Source organism: Electrona antarctica, assembly GCF_951216825.1.
Source record: "Electrona antarctica genome assembly, chromosome: 16".
Taxonomy (NCBI): domain Eukaryota; kingdom Metazoa; phylum Chordata; class Actinopteri; order Myctophiformes; family Myctophidae; genus Electrona; species Electrona antarctica.
In genome coordinates, this window is record NC_136797.1 from 31697079 (window position 1) to 31719282 (window position 22204).

General features: G+C 46.8%; 1 protein-coding gene across 1 annotated transcript in view; it reads right to left on the minus strand.

Annotated features, from left to right (window-relative positions):
• Window positions 1-22204, minus strand: part of pappaa (pregnancy-associated plasma protein A, pappalysin 1a) — a gene marked incomplete at both ends in the record, with an annotated part of 94638 nt that overhangs the window by 16176 nt on the left and 56258 nt on the right. The window contains 2 exons of the mRNA XM_079523991.1: window positions 751-872; window positions 1864-1992. Coding sequence (XP_079380117.1) covers window positions 751-872; window positions 1864-1992 — 251 coding nt within the window. The remainder of the gene's footprint in view (window positions 1-750; window positions 873-1863; window positions 1993-22204) is intronic.

Below are 22204 nucleotides of genomic sequence, written 5' to 3' on the forward strand. Positions count from 1 at the left end.
AGGATTTGCCGACACATTTTGACCCAACAGGTCAAAGTGCTTATGCTATGCAGTGTGGAGTTGAGCTGCTATTAGAAGAGCATGGCTCATTTCATTATGCTGCACAGTTCATCACAGGGCACCCAAGAGCTCTCCATCTGCCTGCTACACCATTATCAAAAATCCTAGTCTCTTGAATAGTTTTCATTTAGTTTTAGTCACATTTTAGTCACCTGGAGGCTGGAATGCTTTAGTCTAGTTTTAGTCTACTAAATATTATAAGATTGTAGTCAACATAGTTGATTTAGTCGACAAAAATGTATTTTGGCGGGCCTTGATGCCGTCATAATGACATATTTTACACTTGCTCACAATGTTGTGAGCTTGTAGATCTGCAATTTTCAGCATGCAACCAAGTGTAAAATGGGGGTGCCCGCTGGCCTAGTGGTCCAGGGCAGGTGCATGCCACATATAGGCTCTGGCCTGACAACATGTTGCGTGTTCGAGTCCCGTTCATGTCTCTCCCCTTCTCTCACTCCCGTCTTCACTGTAACTATAAATAAAGGCACAAAAGTGTAAAATGACTTATACTGGATCTCTTGTACAGTCCCTTCCTAACATTTTAGTCTAGTTTTTAATTGTTGACGAAATTGTCAATATATTTAGTCTTAGTTTTAGTCATCGTAGTTTAGTTTTCATTTAGTTTCCATTTAGTTTTCGTACCCAGGCCAGACCAGATGTTGACCAACACTGCCATATTATTGTGCTCACCAATACAGTTGAAAAAGGCTTCCTTCTTGCACTGGCTGGAGCAGCCGTCCCCGTTCATGGAGTTCATGTCGTCACACTCCTCCCTGGAACTGTAGAATGCAACGCAGGTGAAACCCAGCAGTCTGTATACACTGACCACACTAAAGGAATAATACTCATTAATCATGGACCGAGCCTCCTTCATAGGGCCAGGCATTCTCTCTGAAGATGATTTATTAACTTATATCGGGGGGCGTGTGTGTGTGTGTGTGTGTGTGTGTGTGTGTGTGTGTGTGTGTGTGTGTGTGTGTGTGTGTGTGTGTGTGTGTGTGTGTTCTAACGCTATAGTGTGAGGACAATCTTCCTAGAGATTCTGATTGTAGGCTCAGCGTTCATTAGAGTGTAAGAGCAGTGGTTTTCAACCATTTTTCTATCATGTAGAAATGTGTATTTGAGCCACGCACCAGCATTTGATGACATATTTTGTTGTCGTTGAATAAGGTTTTTGTCCACAATTCCATGCTGTATTGATGTTGGTACCATTAGGAGAGATAACAGGCAAACGTTGATCAAAAATACCAATACAGTCTCTAATTGTGTAGACTTCGTGTAGATTAAGTAATGTTTTTACAATAATTTAACCACATTTGGTTTAATTTAAAATGCTCTCAAGAGTTAAAGATCTCAGTGGACCCTTCTAGACTGCGCTTCAATGTACCTTATTGAACGGTAGTGAATAACAAAGACTCTGGTGACCTGTAATGTACAATCATGTCAAGACTGTGGTGTACTCGTTTTGTCTTCTTTTTTTCCTTTTTTTTCCTGTGCATTGTAATGTCAGTATTGTGGTACTTGTTGTTTTCCTACTGTATGTTATGTTGAAAAAATAAAAATGTGTGGTTCTATATACATTGAATTGTGATTGAACGGTTGTGAAATTTCAGAGCCTCAATAAAAATACATTAAAAATAAATAAAAAAAAGAGTTAAAGATCTAATAAGGGTCCATTTGGTTAGCAACTCTCCATCATTTAGCTGGGGGACCACCTGGAACCCCCTCAAGGCCCAATGGTGGTGGCTGGGTTATAGAGGTTGGCCTTAGTAGAGCAAGGCAAGGCGCGTGCACAAGTCTTACCTCTGTATGCGGCCGTCCCCGCAGTAAGGCGCTCCCAGCTCATGGACGAGCGGTGGGGACGGTTCACTCTCGCTCTGTCTGGAGAGGGTCTGCACCTGGTAGGTGTACAGCACGTGAGGCAACACGTCCCTGTGGACACAGAGAGAGAGAGAGAGACGAAGAGATGATTCTACTGGATCGTTGCTGTCGGGGACAAAGTCTTTCCGTCTTGTTGTTGTTGAATCAGAGACCAGATTAGATTTTTTTGAGAAAACGTATCAGTGGTTCTCAAACCTTTTCATGTCAAGGACCCCCCCCCCCACCCACAAACAATAGCAGTGAAAGCAGCAGCTAGTTGCTAAAACCGCCTGACGGCATGTTGCGGGTTCGAGTGTCACTCCTCATATCTCTCTCCCCATTTCCTGTCAGTCTTCTATCTCCACCAAAAATATCATATTTCAAGGACCCCCATAACATTCAGACCTGTAAGACATTTGGAACTCCCTCTAGGAAGCCAGAGGGACCCCACTTTGAGAACCACTAAAGAAATAAAGGTTTGTGCTATCATGGGCTATTGAACAAATGGCAGAAGTGGCTGCATGAGTTGAACAAAATGTCTCAAACGGTTCAGGCCACGACCCCCCAAAATAATCATGCTTGAACTGGGGATCCCCCAAACTGCGTTTTTACTGTTTCTCCCAGCAGATGTCCGCTCAGACGGCTCTGCATGATGAGCACATGAGGGAGCTGTTCAGGGGTTAAGTGTCTTGCTCAGGGACACTTCCAGTGTAGAGTGGGCGGGCCGAGGGTCAAACCGACGACCTTAGCATTCCCAGACGGCCGCCCACAAAAGCCTGACTATGCGTGCATGCACACACGCGTCTGTATTAGTACTTGTGAGGACAACGACAGTCCGGTAGCCAGGGGTGTGGACTCTGTCGAGTGGGAAATTGGGCACATTTGGACAAGTGGCTATGGCCGTTCTTAGCCCAAGGAGTGTTTTTTGTGCAAAACTAACTTGGAATGGATTCAGAATAATGAAAAAAAATCATCACAATCTTGAACTTCAAAGTTCAAAGTGACATGTCACATACTACTGTACATAAAGCAAAATTAAATTTTTAAAATCTTGCCTTATATAGGTTGTTAATGGTATGGTCACATACATCCCCTATAAAGAACATTGCTCAATACCGACAGCCGGTCAGCAAGTGGATTCATGAATGTAGTATATAGACAATATTTTAGGCCAATAAAAAAACTATATACCAAATTTCCCACTTTAAACAAAAGAAACCTGTTGGCTGCCAGACTAACATTTTTAGAACTGTGGTTACCAAACCTTTTAGCTCCGGACTCAAAAGAAAAATGCAACATTAGCCCGGGACCCCAAACTGGTGAAAATAGGCGATTTGGACGTCGCTTTGTGCCGCATTTTGAGCTTGCAGATCAGCTACTTTGGATGCTTTTGTGTGGCCTTGTAAGGACTCAAGTAGGGCGTTAAATTACAAAAACACAAAAAGTTAGAATATGGAGATAATAGGTTTCTGCCCGACAGCGTCGATATACTGTCTCACTCTTTGTGGCTCTCTGTCTCTCTCTCTCTCACACACACGCACGCACGCACGCAGGCACGCAGGCACGCACGCACGCACGCAGGCACACACGCACGCACGCACGCACGCACACACGAGCGAGCTAGCATGACTGCCAAACGATCCCCATTCTCAGGGGCCTCCGTCGGCAGCAGCCATAGCATTTTCTCTATATCACGCGAGGTTCATCCAAGGCCAGCTCTCCCACTGTACCGCCTCTCCACTCCCACTGCCACTCCCACTACTCCCACTACTCCCACTGCCACTCTCACTACTCCCACTCCACTCCCACTGCCACTCTCACTACTCCCACTCCACTCCCACTGCCACTCTCACTACTCCCACTCCACTCCCACTGCCACTCCCACTACTCCCACTACTCCCACTGCCACTCTCACTACTCCCACTCCACTCCCACTGCCACTCTCACTACTCCCACTCCACTCCCACTGCCACTCTCACTACTCCCACTCCACTCCCACTGCCACTCTCACTACTCCCACTACTCCCACTGCCACTCTCACTACTCCCACTCCACTCCCACTGCCACTCTCACTACTCCCACTCCACTCCCACTGCCACTCTCACTACTCCCACTACTCCCACTGCCACTCTCACTACTCCCACTCCACTCCCACTGCCACTCTCACTACTCCCACTCCACTCCCACTGCCACTCTCACTACTCCCACTACTCCCACTGCCACTCTCACTACTCCCACTCCACTCCCACTGCCACTCTCACTACTCCCACTCCACTCCCACTGCCACTCTCACTACTCCCACTGCCACTCTCACTACTCCCACTCCACTCCCACTGCCACTCTCACTACTCCCACTCCACTCCCACTGCCACTCTCACTACTCCCACTCCACTCCCACTGCCACTCCCACTACTCCCACTACTCCCACTGCCACTCTCACTACTCCCACTCCACTCCCACTGCCACTCTCACTACTCCCACTCCACTCCCACTGCCACTCTCACTACTCCCACTCCACTCCCACTGCCACTCTCACTACTCCCACTCCACTCCCACTGCCACTCTCACTACTCCCACTCCACTCCCACTGCCACTCTCACTACTCCCACTGCCACTCTCACTACTCCCACTCCACTCCCACTGCCACTCTCACTACTCCCACTACTCCCACTGCCACTCTCACTACTCCCACTCCACTCCCACTGCCACTCTCACTACTCCCACTCCACTCCCACTGCCACTCCCACTACTCCCACTACTCCCACTGCCACTCTCACTACTCCCACTCCACTCCCACTGCCACTCTCACTACTCCCACTCCACTCCCACTGCCACTCCCACTACTCCCACTCCACTCCCACTGCCACTCTCACTACTCCCACTGCCACTCTCACTACTCCCACTCCACTCCCACTACTCCCACTGCCACTCTCACTACTCCCACTGCCACTCTCACTACTCCCACTCCACTCCCACTACTCCCACTCCACTCCCACTACTCCCACTCCACTCCCACTACTCCCACTCCACTCTCACTACTCCCACTCCACTCCCACTACTCCCACTGCCACTCCCACTACTCCCACTCCACTCCCACTACTCCCACTCCACTCTTACTACTCCCACTCCACTCTCACTCTCACTACTCCCACTCCACTCCCACTACTCCCACTCCACTCTTACTACTCCCACTCCACTCTCACTCTCACTACTCCCACTCCACTCTTACTACTCCCACTCCACTCTCACTCTCACTACTCCCACTCCACTCTCACTACTCCACTCCCACTACTCCCACTCCACTCCCACTACTCCCACTCCACTCCCACTACTCCCACTCCCACTACTCCCACTCCACTCCCACTACTCCCACTCCACTCCCACTACTCCCACTCCACTCTCACTACTCCCACTCCACTCTCACTACTCCCACTCCCACTACTCCCACTCCACTCCCACTACTCCCACTCCACTCCCACTACTCCCACTCCACTCCCACTACTCCCACTCCACTCCCACTACTCCCACTCCACTCCCACTACTCCCACTCCACTCTTACTACTCCCACTCCACTCTCACTCTCACTACTCCCACTCCACTCTCACTACTCCCACTCTCACTACTCCCACTCCACTCTCACTACTCCCACTCCACTCTCACTACTCCCACTCCACTTCCACTACTCCCACTCCACTCTCACTACTCCCACTCCACTCTCACTACTCCCACTCCACTCTTACTACTCCCACTCCACTCTTACTACTCCCACTACTCCCACTCCACTCTCACTACTCCCACTCCCACTACTCCCACTCCACTCTTACTACTCCCACTCCACTCTCACTCTCACTACTCCCACTCTCACTCTCACTACTCCCACTCCACTCTCACTACTCCCACTCCACTCCCACTACACTCTCACCCACTCCACTCTCACTCTCACTACTCCCACTCCACTCTCACTACTCCCACTCTCACTACTCCCACTCCACTCCCACTACTCCCACTCTCACTACTCCCACTCCACTCCCACTACTCCCACTCCACTCTTACTACTCCCACTCCACTCTCACTACTCCCACTCCACTCTCACTACTCCCACTCCACTCTCACTACTCCCACTCTCACTACTCCCACTCCACTCCCACTACTCCCACTCCACTCTTACTACTCCCACTCCACTCTCACTACTCCCACTCCACTCTCACTACTCCCACTTCACTCCCACTACACTCTCACTCTCACTACTCCCACTCCACTCTTACTACTCCCACTCCACTCTCACTCTCACTACTCCCACTCCACTCCCACTACTCCCACTCCACTCCCACTACTCCCACTCCACTCCCACTACACTCTCACTACTCCCACTCCACTCCCACTACTCCCACTACACTCTCACTCTCACTACTCCCACTCCACTCCCACTACTCCCACTACTCCCACTCTCACTCTCACTACTCCCACTCCACTCCCACTACTCCCACTACACTCTCACTCTCACTACTCCCACTCCACTCCCACTACTCCCACTACACTCTCACTCTCACTACTCCCACTCCACTCTCACTACTCCCACTACACTCTCACTCTCACTACTCCCACTCCACTCCCACTACTCCCACTACACTCTCACTCTCACTACTCCCACTCCACTCCCACTACTCCCACTCCACTCTCACTCTCACTACTCCCACTCCACTCCCACTACTCCCACTACACTCTCACTCTCACTACTCCCACTCCACTCCCACTACTCCCACTCCACTCCCACTACTCCCACTACACTCTCACTCTCACTACTCCCACTACTTCCACTACACTCTCACTCTCACTACTCCCACTCCACTACTCCCACTCCACTCTCACTCTCACTACTCCCACTCCACTCTCACTACTCCACTCTCACTACTCCCACTCCACTCCCACTACTCCCACTCCACTTCCACTACTCCCACTCCACTCCCACTACTCCCACTACACTCTCACTCTCACTACTCCCACTCCACTTCCACTACTCCCACTCCACTCTCACTCTCACTCTCACTCCACGTCTTTTTTCTTTTCCAGCCACAGTCGCAGCCATAAAATTGAGTAGGTGCTTGTGTTAATGTGCAGGGGAAGCCATAACGTTTAATGAGTGCTCAGACAAATCATTCAAATTAGCCTTTCTTTTTTTTGTTGGTTGGTCAGGGCTGAGGGTGGGCCCTTTAAAGCATCAATCTAACGCTGAGTTGCAGCTTCAAAGCCAGTGCAGTGCACACTGGCTGCCAGGCCAACTGTACCTGCACACACAGGTGTTTTCACCCCTCAAGGCCTTCTGACAGACATACTAGGGGTTGGAACATGCATCCAGCGAAGCCCAACCCAGTAGTCACTTTGAGTGGCACCACACAAAGCCACGGGTGAACATGTAGGCTACTGTATGTCGGACATTACTATTACTAACCCTACCCCAAAGTTAAACCCCAAACCTAAACATAACCGCAAGCACGTCGCAACGCATGTCGGACCAAAGCAAACTTCGCAAAAAAAAAGTTGTTTGCGGTGGACACAAAAATGATGGCGTGAGCAGGATTCGAACCCACTCAACCCATATGGATTGGAAGTCTATTGCCTAACAAGCCATGCTACGAGCTGGCTGCTGGAATGCTTTTCTGGAGTCTACTACATTATAACAAGAAAAGGACAAACCCTGCCCAGTAAGGCAGATCCCGCCCAGTAGGGGAGGGGTTTGTCTCATGACGAGCTGCACCTGCACACGTCGTCTCATAACCAGTGCTGTCTCCGAACCAGTGCTGATCGGAACGAGCCATCAAATTGAGTAGGTGCTTGTGTTAATGTGCAGGGGAAGCCATAACGTTTAATGAGTGCTAAGACAAATCATTCAATTTGTTTTAGTTGGTTGGTCAGGGCACGGCTGAGGGTGGGCTCTTTAAAGCATCAATCTAACGCTGAGTCGCAGCTTCATAGCCAGCGCAGTGCACAGGCGAGCGGCACCTGCACACACACGCGGGTGTTTTCACCCCTCAGAGGCGGGATCAACGCGAGACTGATGACATAGTGAAGCTGTGCCACAGCGCACGTGTAAACACAACCTAACAAGACTACAACTCGAAATTATTATGGAGATATCAGATTTTTGGCGGAGTAAGGTTATAGAGCAGTGGTTCCCAAACGTTTCAGCCCGTGACCCAAAACAGAAATTAGATATTCATCACGTTGCAAGCTTGGAGATCAGCTAATTTCACTACTTCTTAAAAAATTGTTCTAACTAGTCCTTACCCGTTCTGAATATATGAACAGCAAATGATGTTCAAGGTGGGTAATCTATCTAATAATTTAGCGATCGCTCGCCCGCTGTCTATTTTGCTTGGTCGCTGTCCGTGTGGGTCTGTTAATCGTTTACCCGCCAGGAACATAGGAATATTAACACGTAGAATCTTGTAGCCTGCCACAAACGGAAAAGCCGTTTTAACACTTTGATTGCTGGAAGATCTCAACAGGCCTATTTGGATGTTGCTGCCGTTTAACATTGCACAAAGGCCTTGTTCGGGGGCCCACAGTAAAATGTTCTCTTATAGCGAGAATCACACGCCTACATCAAAAGAAAGCTGAACTTGTCCACTTCAATTAAAAAAATACGTTTTGATTTTACCATGTTCCATTCTGGAGATATTGACCTTTTTGCAACACCTGCATTTGCCTGGAAGTGGTTATCTTGAACAGCGAGCAGAGTTATGGATGGTTTAAAGTCAGAGACATTGACAGGCAGATATAAAATTGAACCCAATAAATATCCTATACATCCTATACACCGAATGAAAGCCCTGAATGTGTACTTTTACGAGGAAAACAGTAAACATTGATCCCATCTACAGTTAGACAGTAATTGGTTATTGAATGCAGCTTGTGCCCACCAGATAACTTCAGAGAAGACATGGACGTGAACTCCTCAATATTCACAAAATAAGGCCTATAGCGACATATAAATACTATATACCGTATGAAACAGAAGACTCTCTGCTTTCATAAGGAAAAAAATTGTACTGTAATAATAAAAAAATCACACCCCTGTGAAGTGAGCAGTGCAACTCTACTTCTCTACTTATTCACTACAGCTCGCTATATACGGACTGAGGCAGAAAGTCATGTAAACCTTTTATTTACAGTTTGGTCTGTAAACTTCTACTGTAATAATAAAAATCACACCCCTGTGAAGTGAGCGTTGCAACTGTTCTGTACTTATTCACTACAGCTCGCTATATACGGACTGAGACAGAAAGTCATGTAAACCTTTTATTTACAGTTTGGTCTGTAAACTTCTACTGTAATAATAAAAATCACACCCCTGTGAAGTGAGCGGTGCAACTGTTCTTTATAGTTGCGCGGTGCGAGAAGGAAAAAATGACTTCCACAGATGACAACACCACGGTTTAGGTCGCGGAAAAGTTCGTTATACATTACACCCGGGTCGATTACGTCCCCGACGCGTTCATTGCGGTCTTATCACTACAATTATAATGAATAAAAAAGCGTTACAATCACACGTCTGAGCGATCTCCGATTATGACGGCTCTGCATGGCGATACGTGATCCACCAACGGTAGACTGTCTGTTGTCATGGCGGCCCCTCGATACTGTGTACTGTGGTTCGTTTGTTAGTTCGTAGTATTGTAGGCTCGGGGATCGTTTGGTCGCTACAGTATGAAGAAGTAAACATGCATCTGTCCATGTGTGTTGCCGATCTGGTGCAGAATCTGCAGATCATGTGTTAGGCAGCGTAACAGCGTTCCGTATGTTTTTTTCCGAGACATGAGCCCCCGTCTCGCAAGGCTCTCCTCCTGCAGGAGAAACAGGAGGGGAGGGGGGAATCGAGTATAAAAGCCAATAGGTGGAGGAAAGCCTGGTGAGGCGAGGTTAGGTGAAATATGATTCTTTTCACACACGGGCTACAGCCATTCTACACTGGTTTATACACGTAAAGCGGTCCGCCCTCCTGTTTTCAGGAGGGGAGGGGGTTTTGTTTTTTTGTTTTGTTTTTCTGATCACGTGAGCGGGACTAAGCAGCAATGATAGGGCGATGGTTCTTCATTGTCCGGGTGGGTAAAAAGATGAATGAAAGTATGCTATAAAAAAGTGATTGAAACGTATTGATACGTGATCCGCACCCGACGTTTGATTAATTGATAACGTATTGATACGCGATCCGCGTTGGGAGTGTTAACAGCGATGTATTCATTAATGCATGTTTTAATACGATCGTATCGAAATCTACCGTCCGTTAGCTTTGTTATGCTTCTGACACAATGGGCGCGGCCATTTTGAAAATGCGCGCGCATCCACTAACATTGCCGGCTCTGTTTTCAGACGGCTTTATCTCACAGAAGCGACATTGCAGAGGACGCTTTGTCCCAGACAAGCGTTTTCAACGGCCTGTAGCAGGCGCTGTGATACTCGCGGTCCACTTTTTCCACCACCGACCGAGAGAACGAGCACCAGCTTCGTCAACACACACGGAATGGTTTCATAGTAAAATGCGATACGGATATTTGGCTCTTCAAAGTAAGTGTCACGCGTGATTAAACCATGGCAATACGCAATCGAGGGATTAATTAATGGCGGCAGGCTAAGGCGGAAAAGTGTATTAATCTGTGTCCGTCCCAACATGCATTTCACTGGTGACCCGGAAGTGGACGGAAAGACAGCGACCGAGCAAAATAGATGGTGATCCGGAAGTGGACGGACAGACAGCGACCGAGCAAAATAGACAGCGGGCGAGCGATCGCTAAATTATTAGATAGATTTATGGAATTTCTTAGATTTTTTCTTTAATTTCTTAATGACATTACTGGGGAGGAAAAAAATTGAATTTTCATAAAAAGTTTAGCTTTTTTGTGAATGTTTTTTTGAAAATGTTTTGAAATAATAATAATGAAAAAACAAAAACTAAGGGGACCAGTGTGTCCGCAACCCACAAATGGGTCTCAACCCACTGTTTGGGAACCAGCGGTACAGAGATTCAGGAGAGAAAGAGATTGGTTCATTCAGCCAACGGTCCGGCTGGCCAGGAATTGAACCAGGGACTTGTCATTAGAGAGCCCATGTGGTAGGCACCCAGATCTCCGCCACTGAGGAATGTGCCTACCGCCAGGCGGAAGCCATGTCTCCTAAAAGTAATGGCAGTCGATACTTTGGTTATATGAATGCAACTCCCAAGACACAACACCCACCCAGGACTAATTGAGAGTTGTTCAGCGCGTTGTGCTCGGTGCAGCGGGCATTTTAGCGTCCTGAAAATCGCACCAGGTGTCAAAACAGGGCCCTCCCTCAGAGGCCAATTACCCTGCTGTCGTTTAGGTGTCCATGTGCCATCAACATCACTGATGTGATTCCACACTTGTAAGTCACAACTTGCAAATTGTAATGCACGTGCAATCTCTCCTTTCACTGTACCGCACGCACGCGCGCGCGCACGCACGCGCACACGCACACGCACACAAACACACACACACACACACACACACACAGCGAGAGAGAGAGAGAGAGAGAGAGAGAGAGAGAGAGAGAGAAAGCTGTGCAGACTCCAGTAGTAGTAGTACCTTGCAAGAAAAAGGAAAAAAAAGTGTCAAAAGATTTACAGCAGGAAAGACCTTTTTACGTGGTGGTTCTGACTATGTTCCATGCCTTTCATTTCCCTCCCCTCTCCTCGTCCCTCTCCTCTCTTTTCCTTCCCTAGAATCCATCGTGGTCACCGGCGTTCACACTCCCCCGCAAGACGAAAGACGAAAGTACACCGGGTTCAAGTTGGCAAGCAGCTACAACTGCATATATAAAAAGCTTCTGCTACCAAAAAACAACTCAGGTAACAATGAAATTCCGCTCGGTTCAAAACGAGCGTCTATGACAGGCCGGGGGGTGGATGGAGGGGGTGTTGGGTTTATACTATCAACACAGGAAGTTCGATGTGACATACTACCACTACTCTGTTCTACACTGGGTTCTGTTTCTGCAGTCTTGGCACACAGGGGGCTGGCGAAGACTCTCTGGGACGTGCTCAAATCGTCTCCCCCACCCTGTTAATTGAATTAGTTTAGCCACTGGAAAAGGCAAGCTGAGAGAGACACGATCCTGGAGAGGGGAGCAACAGAGACAGTCGAGAGACAGAAATGAGGTCCCCAGCAAAACTAGTTAATACTACGCCTCACAATCATTTTAACCACGTATTAGACCAGATATATAATTTTTTAGGATTTTTAAAAGATCCTTGAATGGGTGAAAAGTTGCTTCTGTAGGTCACAACGTATTTTTATTTATGTATTCATCAAATTACGTATCATTCTGGGGGGTATATGAACCGCTAGCTGTAGGGATGAACTAAAAGCGAGTGATTGAGTGAGTGAGTGAATGATAGAGAGGGAGAGAGAGAGAGAGCAGAAGATGGGGGATCATTTCATGGCGGTGTGAGTTAAGTGGGGTAAAGGTAGTGATAAGACAATGTTCCCACTGTGTGCAGCACGCCAGTCATTCTCCACAGCGTTCATCTTTCATTTCAACCTCCCCCAGTCTCATATACAGTAGACCACAGACCTCCCATTTGATACCATGTTGTTTTAATCTACACCGTAACGTCCTCCTCAATGTCAACAGAGTTCATTTGGTTCCATTTTGTACACTCTCTGAGTTACAGAATACAGATCAGTAAGGGTCCATTTGGTTCCCAACTATCGATCACTTAGCATATGACCCAACTCGTGATGCAAACAGAGCATAAACAAATACAACAAATACGATACGTTTTCAATCATTTGCGAACTGGATGATGGATGATAAATCATAGCTGTCAGGTGGAAATTCTTCGGACCCAAATTGAATCTATTATGATTTGACTCCATATTAAGTCTTTAGATGCCCGCTAGGTGGTAGCATAAGCACACCTAACCTGTGACTCCATATTAAGTCTTTAGATGCCCGCTAGGTGGTAGCATAAGCACACCTAACCTGTGACTCCATATTAAATCTTTAGATGCCCGCTAGGTGGTAGCATAAGCACACCTAACCTGTGACTCATATTAAGTCTTTGGATGCCCGCTAGGTGGTAGCATAAGCACACCTAACCTGTGACTCCATATTAAGTCTGTGGATGCCCGCTAGGTGGTAGCATAAGCACACCTAACCTGTGACTCCATATTACGTCTTTAGATGCCCGCTAGGTGGTAGCATAAGCACACCTAACCTGTGACTCCATATTAAGTCTGTGGATGCCCGCTAGGTGGTAGCATAAGCACACCTAACCTGTGCCAGCCGTCCGCTCTCACTCTACCATCCCCGTTTCATTACCGGGTTATCAGTGAGGTGGGGGCTGTGGTTGTGAGCACAGTGATCGTTAGCCCGTAGCTCATACCCCTTAGCTCTCGTCAGAAACAGTTACATGTCCGGAGCGATGCGAGACAAAGTAACAAATGATTTACGATCGTCGGGATGCGCGACAGCTCACCATGGACAGCACTCGAAGCTTTAGAGATACAGGGCTTTGAAAATCCTGTTGAGCCTAATAATGTATAGGCTCAATGGAGCTGGATTTAAAACTCCCATAGCTGGTGGGGATGGAAGCTCTCCATAGCAACCAGAGCAATGCTAAAAGGTAAATTGACGGTCGCCGCTTTCATATATGGATTATACGAGGGGGTACGAACATGTAGGTAGGTGGCAGCCGTACCCTAGCCTAGGGGGGTACTACTGCCAATATAATGAAAGTAAGCTCTTCATTGTCATCTTGTAGATCTGCTATGTTCACCATTTTGGAATACTTCTAAAACATTTCTGAATTCCTCTCTTTTTTGGGGGGTGGGGGGGGGGTGGGGGGTTCTAAATGTTAGTACAACAGTGCATCGATATTCAAAAGAAAATGTAGCCTACTATGTTCATTTTTACTTTTGAATACTTGACTATTGACTTGAGTATGACATCATATACTTTGTCCACCACTGACTTCTATACCCTTGGTCGTGGACGACCCTAAAGGAACACAGACCTTCTTTATAGTGGCTTTTCCTTTAGGTACTTCTTCTCTCTCCCCCTTCTCTCTCTCTCTCTCTGCCTACCTCTCTCTCTCTCTGCCTCCCTCTCTCTCTCTGCCTCCCTCTCTCTCTCTTTCTCCCTCTCTCTCTCTGCCTCCCTCTCTCTCTCTGCCTCCCTCTCTCTCTCTGCCTCCTTCTCTCTCTCTGCCTCCCTCTCTCTGTCTTTCTCCCTCTCTGCCTCCCTCTCTCTCTCTCTGCCTCCCTCTCTCTCTCTCTGCCTCCCTCTCTCTCTCTGCCTCCCTCTCTCTCTCTGCCTCTTTCTCTGCCTCCCTCTCTCTCTCTGCCTCCCTCTCTCTCTCTGCCTCCCTCTCTCTCTCTGCCTCCCTCTCTCTCTCTGCCTCTCTCTCTGCCTCCCTCTCTCTCTCTGCCTCCCTCTCTCTCTCTGCCTCCCTCTCTCTCTCTGCCTCTCTCTCTGCCTCCCTCTCTCTCTCTGCCTCCCTCTCTCTCTCTGCCTCTCTCTCTGCCTGCCTCTCTCTCTGCCTCCCTCTCTCTCTCTGCCTCCCTCTCTCTCTCTGCCTCTCTCTCTGCCTCCCTCTCTCTCTCTCTCTCTCACATTACAGTACAGTACAGAGCGATGCGTATTTTGATTAATAGTGTGCCGTGATGGACGTGGAGGGCCCTCCAGGGCCCCTTAAAGTGGCCTCTCCACTTTGAGCTCAGAGTAACGGTCACAAAGGGAGTCGGCCGGGCCTGGCCCAAAGGCTTCCATTCAGATAGTATAGGGCTTTTGTGAGTGCGCCCTGAGCCCCCCGTTTTGACACTGAATCAGACTCAAAGTCAAAAGTTCAGAGGCCATCAAGATCAAAGGCATTACCTTTATAAAAGACCACATTTTGAAAAATTGCCCCAGATGTTCCCATGCTGATACAATACAAAAAAAAAAAAAGAAGTGACAATATCGCCAATGCAGAAGGGCCTTATCCCTCATGGCTAACCCTGTTTAGGCATTTTACTGGTTTGTTTAATAATAATAATAATGATGTATTAAACACAGCAATAATAACTAATAAAAACTAATAATAACTGCACAATAATTAGCGATTTGGATTATAATTTCAAGTCTCCGCAAGTAGATCTTCATACCATAGTGAAAGTAAGGGAATCCAGTGGCTTTCTCGAACATCGAACTATGTAGAGGCTTTGAAATGCAGTAGTGCCAAGTTCTATTCTGCCAGGAGTAAATGGACTAAACACGGCGGTATGGTACTTCAAGCATCATGCATGGAAGTCAACTCAGCTGGCTCAAACCTATACTCTGTTCTCTCACTCAATACCAAGCAAGACATCTACAACCCCAACGTATACTCTGTTCTCTCACTCAATACCAAGCAAGACATCTACATCAATGATGCATGGAAGTCAACTCAGCTGGCTCAAACCTATACTCTGTTCTCTCACTCAATACCAAGCTCAACATCTACAACCCCAACGTTGAATTCCTACTGCCGTATGGATGTGAAAGTTGGGAGGACCACCAGTAATGTCAGCGATAAACTGCAGACCTGGATGAACCACTGTCTAAAAACACATGTCCTCTGGATCAGGGGTGCCTAAAAGGTAGATTGCGATCTACCAGAAGATCACAAAGGCTGTGCAGGTAGATTACATGATACCTTCTTAAGTATACAGTATCTACAGTATATTATACAACAGGTCGTTTCAAGGAATACATCTGATTGTATTGGTTGAAGTATAGCCATCTAGCCGCGCTTCAAACGAGCATAATGGAACGCCCAATCAAAACATTACAAACAAACAAAAATCAGCTGTGCTATCCTACTCCCAGAGTGGAGCCGACTGGGTTGCCACCTTAGTGATTTTCTTGGAACATTTTTGATCGTAGTGGGTAGGCCTACATCTGTCATTATTATTATTATTTTTTGTGAATATCTTGGTTATAATGAAATGTAGTTGATGTGTCACCTGGGGAAACTAGGTCTTTTTCAGCTTATAAATATGCCACTCATCCTCCAGCGCGGCAAACGTGTCGCGTGATAAGTTTTCATCATGGCTACTTCCATCTCCCGTGCGTTCCTAGACATTCTTTTACGAGGCCCCCGTCAAAGAATGGAGGCTTTATCTCTGCCATGCTCTGAAAGTCAGGCACAAGGCAACCCGTAATATGCCTTTTCAAAAGGTGTTTTTGATAGCGCCGGCTGATTACGCGCGGAAGTGTGGGTGAATGTGAGTGCTTGTAAAGTGAGAGAGAGAGGGAGATGGAAGTGCATTGTTGTGCCGCCAATGTGTGCCGTGGTGAGCGCCGGGCCGGCCGTACACATGCCTTTGTGTGTGTGTGTGTGTGTGTGTGTGTGTGTGTGTGTGTGTGTGTGTGTGTGTACTGATACTACTTATACTATAAAGAAATAGATAGTGACCATTTTCCCGGTCCTCCCTCACAAGAGAAAATGGTTGTTTTCTGGTTATACTTTTGATTTAGGTTAGATTTTATCCGTAGCTGCGTGAATCGCATAGCTAATATATAATCAAAGCTAAATGTGCGACAGCATCGCACATTTAGGTGTTAGATGCTGTCGCATGTGCACACACACACACACACACACACACACACACACACACACACACACACACACACACACACACACACACACACACACACACACACACACACACACACACACACACACACACACACACACACACACACACACACACACACACACACACACACACACACACAAATCTAGAAGAGCTTGCACTTTGGCTATTTCGGGTTGGAAACGCCAGCGGGCAAATAACCTAAGGCTTTTGGGTTAGTGTTAAAACATTTTTAAATGTTGATTGGTGTGTGTGTGTGTGTGTGTGTGTGAGTGAGTGAGTGAGTGAGTGTGTGTGTGTGGCCGCAGACAAACACACAGGCATGTGCAGTGATCGGAGCACTGCGCATGTGAGCGCATGCACACACATATGCATATGTTTCCGTTCTGTAGCTGCTAGCTTGCTTGTTGTTCTTGGCGAAGAGTCCCGCAGATGAGAGGCCCAGATAAATCTAAGGAAGTTGACGAAAATGCTTAGATTAGGCCCGCAAGAACAACAAATACGAGCGATACACATTTTGTCAGGGTGACAGCTGACATGCATTTGAGGTTTCGACGTGAGTATAGGTTCATGGCTGTTTCATATAAATGAGAGCACTCAAAACGCAACACACTGAGACCTTTGAATGTGAATCTTCAATGGCGCATGCATGCGTGCATCCACGGGGAAGCTTATGGGGAAGTTATTCCATTACAACCGGGAAGGCAGCTGTGTCGCTTTGTGCCAACGCTGCGAGCTAGTACATCTGCATTTTTTATTTTTTTATTTTTTTAATCTTCAAAGTGTGAGTACTACTGATTTGGAAGGTCGTTTGTGGAATTTGCCCCTAAAAACGCCTCTAAAAATCCTGACCTAAGTTTTCTGAAAAGCTTCAAATATTTATTAAGAAATTACAAAACCTTTATGTTTGGGTTCCCATCTTGGCGGGTAAAAATCCAACAAGGGGTTCCCATCCTAAATGGGTTAATGTGTTATTCAGCGATTGTATACGGCACATTTGACACGTCTGGAACAGCAGGCCACATAAGTCAGAGTCAAGAGCTTCTGGAGTTATTGTTATTGGTGACAGAGCAAACCATAGAACTGTCTAGAGTAGACAAACGGCCATGTTAAACAAACAGATAATCAGCTAAGCAAACAACCAGCCAACCAAACAAACAAACAAATACACAAATACACAACTAAGGTTAGTTTGTTTTCCGCTTCCCAAGCTGTAGGACGGCTTCGTGATTATCTAGTGCAGCCGTTCCCAACCTTTCCTGGAGGAGCGCCCCCCGAAAGCGTTCGCGGCCCACCCATCTGTGTGTACAGTATATCTGCTATTTTTGAAAAGTAACAGTTTTGGGACATATGAGGTTTTCACGCACATAGAGATGATATTCTAAATTAACAATACTTGCGCTGCTACCAAAGTGGAATCTTTCTTTTTTCCTTTTAGGACCGGGGCCAATTTATCTGGGAGAGAGAAAAACCCTGGGAAATCACGGGCCGTCCCGAGGATTCCAAGAAGAGGGGAGTGCTGCAGAAGACATCCCAGGAACCTACTAACCGTTGCCCCATTCCCTCGCTCTGTCTGCCCTTCATGTAGATATGGTTCATATTAGCAGGATTACACAAGGCTCACTCCTAATGCCTGCCTCCTTTACGGAGGGCAAGGTGAGAGAGAGCGAGAGAGAAATAGAGAGAGACAGAGAGAGAGAGAGAAGGAAATCCACCACTGAGTAATGTAGCCATGAAAAGGGATTTTTTTTTTAGGGGAAAAGGGCATTCCTGAAGTTAGATAGTTGGCCTGGGAACCCAAACACTCACAGATGTTTCAAGATATTGCTAGATTATGATGTTAAAAAAAAACTACTGGTCAGTGGCCATAAAAAAACAAAATAGCATCCACCTCAAATTTGACACGTTATTGCAATTGTGTCATCCCTAAGATTGTCAGCCTCAATTAAACAAAATGAGACTACACTACACATTTCAGTCTGAGGTTGAAAAGATAGTCAAACTCGCAGCCCTCCCTGCAAATTAAATATGAAAACGTTCACTTTCCAAAGCTAATTGTGCACACGGAGGCTATCGAAGACAATTACGGCTGGAACACGGCGCTATTTCTCACAATTAGCCGGGAAGTGAACAAACACACACACCGCTGCCAAAGAAAGAACCCCCCCCCCCCCACCCCCCCCCCACCACCAAAAAAAAGAGAGAGAAAAACTCAAACTCAACCCATTTTGGGCGGGAACCCCTTTTGGTGTTAGCATTATGTTATGCTTTAGCTATTGAAAAATAGCAGATCTACAAGCTCATAGCGCGCCACTCGGGCGCGCTATGAACTTGTAGATCTGCTATTTTTGAAAAATCGAAGAACGACTGACATATATAAACATAGCTTTTTCAGAAAACTGTCAGGATGTAGAAGACATTTTTAGAATCTGATCTCAGGTCAGAATGGGTCGGAGCCAACCTGAGAAAAACAACTGTGTGTTTTGCTCCCCTTTTTTTTCCCCTGAGGAGACGTGAGGCTGTCAGGGCTCTGTGGCAGCAGTGGACTTGACAGGAGAGGAGCCAAGGAATGAGGTCGCGGGGGGGCAGGGGGGGGTTAGACTAACCAGGGGTTGGGACCCATTGAAGAAGGAGTAAAGGGGTTGTAATGGGTGGTGGTGGTGGTGGTGGTGGGTTTGGGTTGCTACCCCTCACCCTCCCGTTTTGGCTGGGAGGTCCCATCACATCAGGGCGCTGAGATGAGCTTTGAAGCCCTGACAGCTTTGAAGGCAAGGTCAGGGAGAGGATTAGCCCGTGGGCCCTGGTGTCTCCCAAGGACCCGGGAGGTCAGGCCAGCCCCAGAACAACCCCTCTCTCCCTCTGCCGTCATCCCCTCTCTTCATCTCACCCTATACTCCATAATTTACCCTATCGTGGCTCTGACCTCGCGGCCCCCTTTGGCTGTCCCAAACAAACCACCACCCATGGATGCAGCCACGGGAGCCAGGAGTCCCCATCCCCCCACCTCCCCACAATCCCCCTAATTCAGAACCCACTCCCCCGGCTCAGGTGAAGGCCAGTGGCCTGAAAGTGGGAGGTCACTTCGTGCCCCCCCCTCTCTCTCTCTCTCCGCCGCCCCCAACCGCACCACCCATTTTGTGGAGACGTTTGCGGACGAGTCGCTGAACCGTGACTGTCTGGTGAACTCACTGTGTGGTCAATCACAACACATGGAGTGGACGGACGGCACCCAGAGGGTCAACCACAACACGTTGTGCTGTGGCCAAAACATCTGGGCGACCTCTGAACCGCCACTTCCGCCCTGTCAAAGACATGTTTGTTATGAGGCGAAGAGTGGGGTTATGAGTGTGATGAGGCAAGACATTAGACATTCTGAAGGAAAGCCCAAAGCGCCAATCCGCAGGCTAATCCTTCCAATGAGTGTGCGTGCGTGGAGTGCTTGCGCGCCGCGAGTGTGTGTGTGTGTGTGTGTGTGTGTGTGTGTGTGTGTGTGTGTGTGTGTGGACTTGAGGGGGTGCGCATGCTTATCCACTTGAACCCTATAGCATCCCTTTCTGGAGGGAACGTTCACAGAAGATGCATGGCCACTCTGCAAGCTCGTTGTGAGCTTGTAGCTCAGCTATTTCCAGCAGATATTTGGTGTAGATGGGGAGGGTGAAAAAGAGCGGACCAAGCACCCACCGTGGGTGAAGTATACGTTTAAGTATAGAGTTTAACCTCTTAAGACCCCATATGTTGTGCGTATAGTAGCTCAGGGCTGTTATCACTCTACATCAGTGGTTTTCAACCTCTTTCACATCCATTATTATTATCCATTATTTTTATTTCTCAGCACGGACCACATGGCCCACTTGGTGACAGCTGCGACCGGCTATTTTCAAATGGCCAAAATTAAGTGGTTATTGCATGTTTTGGAATAATAACCAAAATATACAAAGTCACTAGTAACTAAGTAAAGTAGTAATATTAGTAATATTTGGATCCGATTTGGAGCTGAGTAGAAGTAAAAGTATTTGAAATGGGAAATACCTCAAAATGCTACTTAAGTAGGCGTACAGTACTTGAGTGAATGTAGCCTACTTAATTTGCACCACTGCATTATGCCCCAGTCCTTCAACTCAAAGGTGTCCCATTTGATCCTGGATGCCAGTGGTTTTCAACCAGTGGTCCGGGGACCACCAGTGGTCCTTGAGGCGGTTCCAGGTGGTCCCCAGCTAAATGCTGGAGAATTGGTAACCAAATCTTTAACTCTTGAGTGCGTAAAATGAAAGCAAATGGACCCATTTGGTTTCATTATACGCTCTCAAGAGTTAAATTATTGTTTTAAACATCTGCATTACTTCCATTACAAGAAGTCTACACAATTAGAGAATGTAGAAGAATTGTTATTTTGATTAGTTTGCCAAAAGCAAGGGATTGTGGACAAAATCCTATCCAACGACAAAGAAAATATTCTTTAGTTTTGGGTCTGAGAGGCTAAATCTCATCAAAATGGTGGTCCGTGGCTCAAATGCCGAATACATGATGGGCCTTGAAATTAAAAGGGTTGAAAGCCCCTGATGGATGCCATGCCCAGCCGTTGTGCTGCTGCTGCTGCTGTGAGCTGACCTGACCCTGCCTGCCACTGTGGGAATGGGGTCAAACTGTTGGACACATCACACAGAGTCAGCCCAGCGCCGCTGACCACCGCCACTGGAATGCAAACCCACCCAACAGTGGTGGGAAAAACTACTCATGTCTTTACTTAAGTAAAAGTATCAATACCTTAATGTAGAAATGCTCTCTTACTAAGTAAAAGTCTGGAATTCAAAATGTATTTAAGTATTGGCGTCAAAAATGCACTTACCAAGAGTAAAAGTACACTCATTATGCAGAATCTCTCATTTCAACCTTTTCGAATGTAGATCGGCTATTTTCAAATGGTCAAAATGTATAGTTATTAGGCTGGAGTGGTTACTTTATGTTTTTTTTTAATAATAATCAAAATCTACAAAGTAACTAGTAAGTAGTAAAACTCCACTCAAATAAATGTAGTGGAGTAAACATACAATATTTGCCTCTGAGATGTAGTGGAGTAGAAGTAAAAGTACTGGAAATTGGAAATACTCGAGTAAAGTAGAAATACCTCAACATTGTACTTAAGTACAGTACTTAAGTAAATGTACTTAGTTACTTTCCACCACGGACCACAGCCCATAGTGCTGCTAGCTAGCAACACAACCCAAACAAATACAGAGAGAATAAAAATAAAGCATTCATACTCCATAGCGTAATTTCCTTTCATAAATGTGAGACAACCAGGTTTATATAAAAAGAGTGAAATAAGTGAGGGCGCTACTGTAGCATATACAGTGTCGGAATAAGCATTCAAGACTTTTATTTTATTTTATCAATACCACAATTTAAGAATACGCAACCGTTTTTGAAATAGGTTCAATATAAAATAGGGCATTGTGGTATGTTTTGTTTTGTGATATTGATCTAAATCTGCAAAGTAACTAGTAGTAACTAATGCTGTCAAGTAATTTTAGTGAAGTGAAAAATAAATAAATAAATAATATGGCCTCTTAGAATTAGATGTAGTGGAGAAGAAGGAGACTGAAACACCCGAGTAACGTAAAAGTACCTCAAATAAAGTACAGTACGCG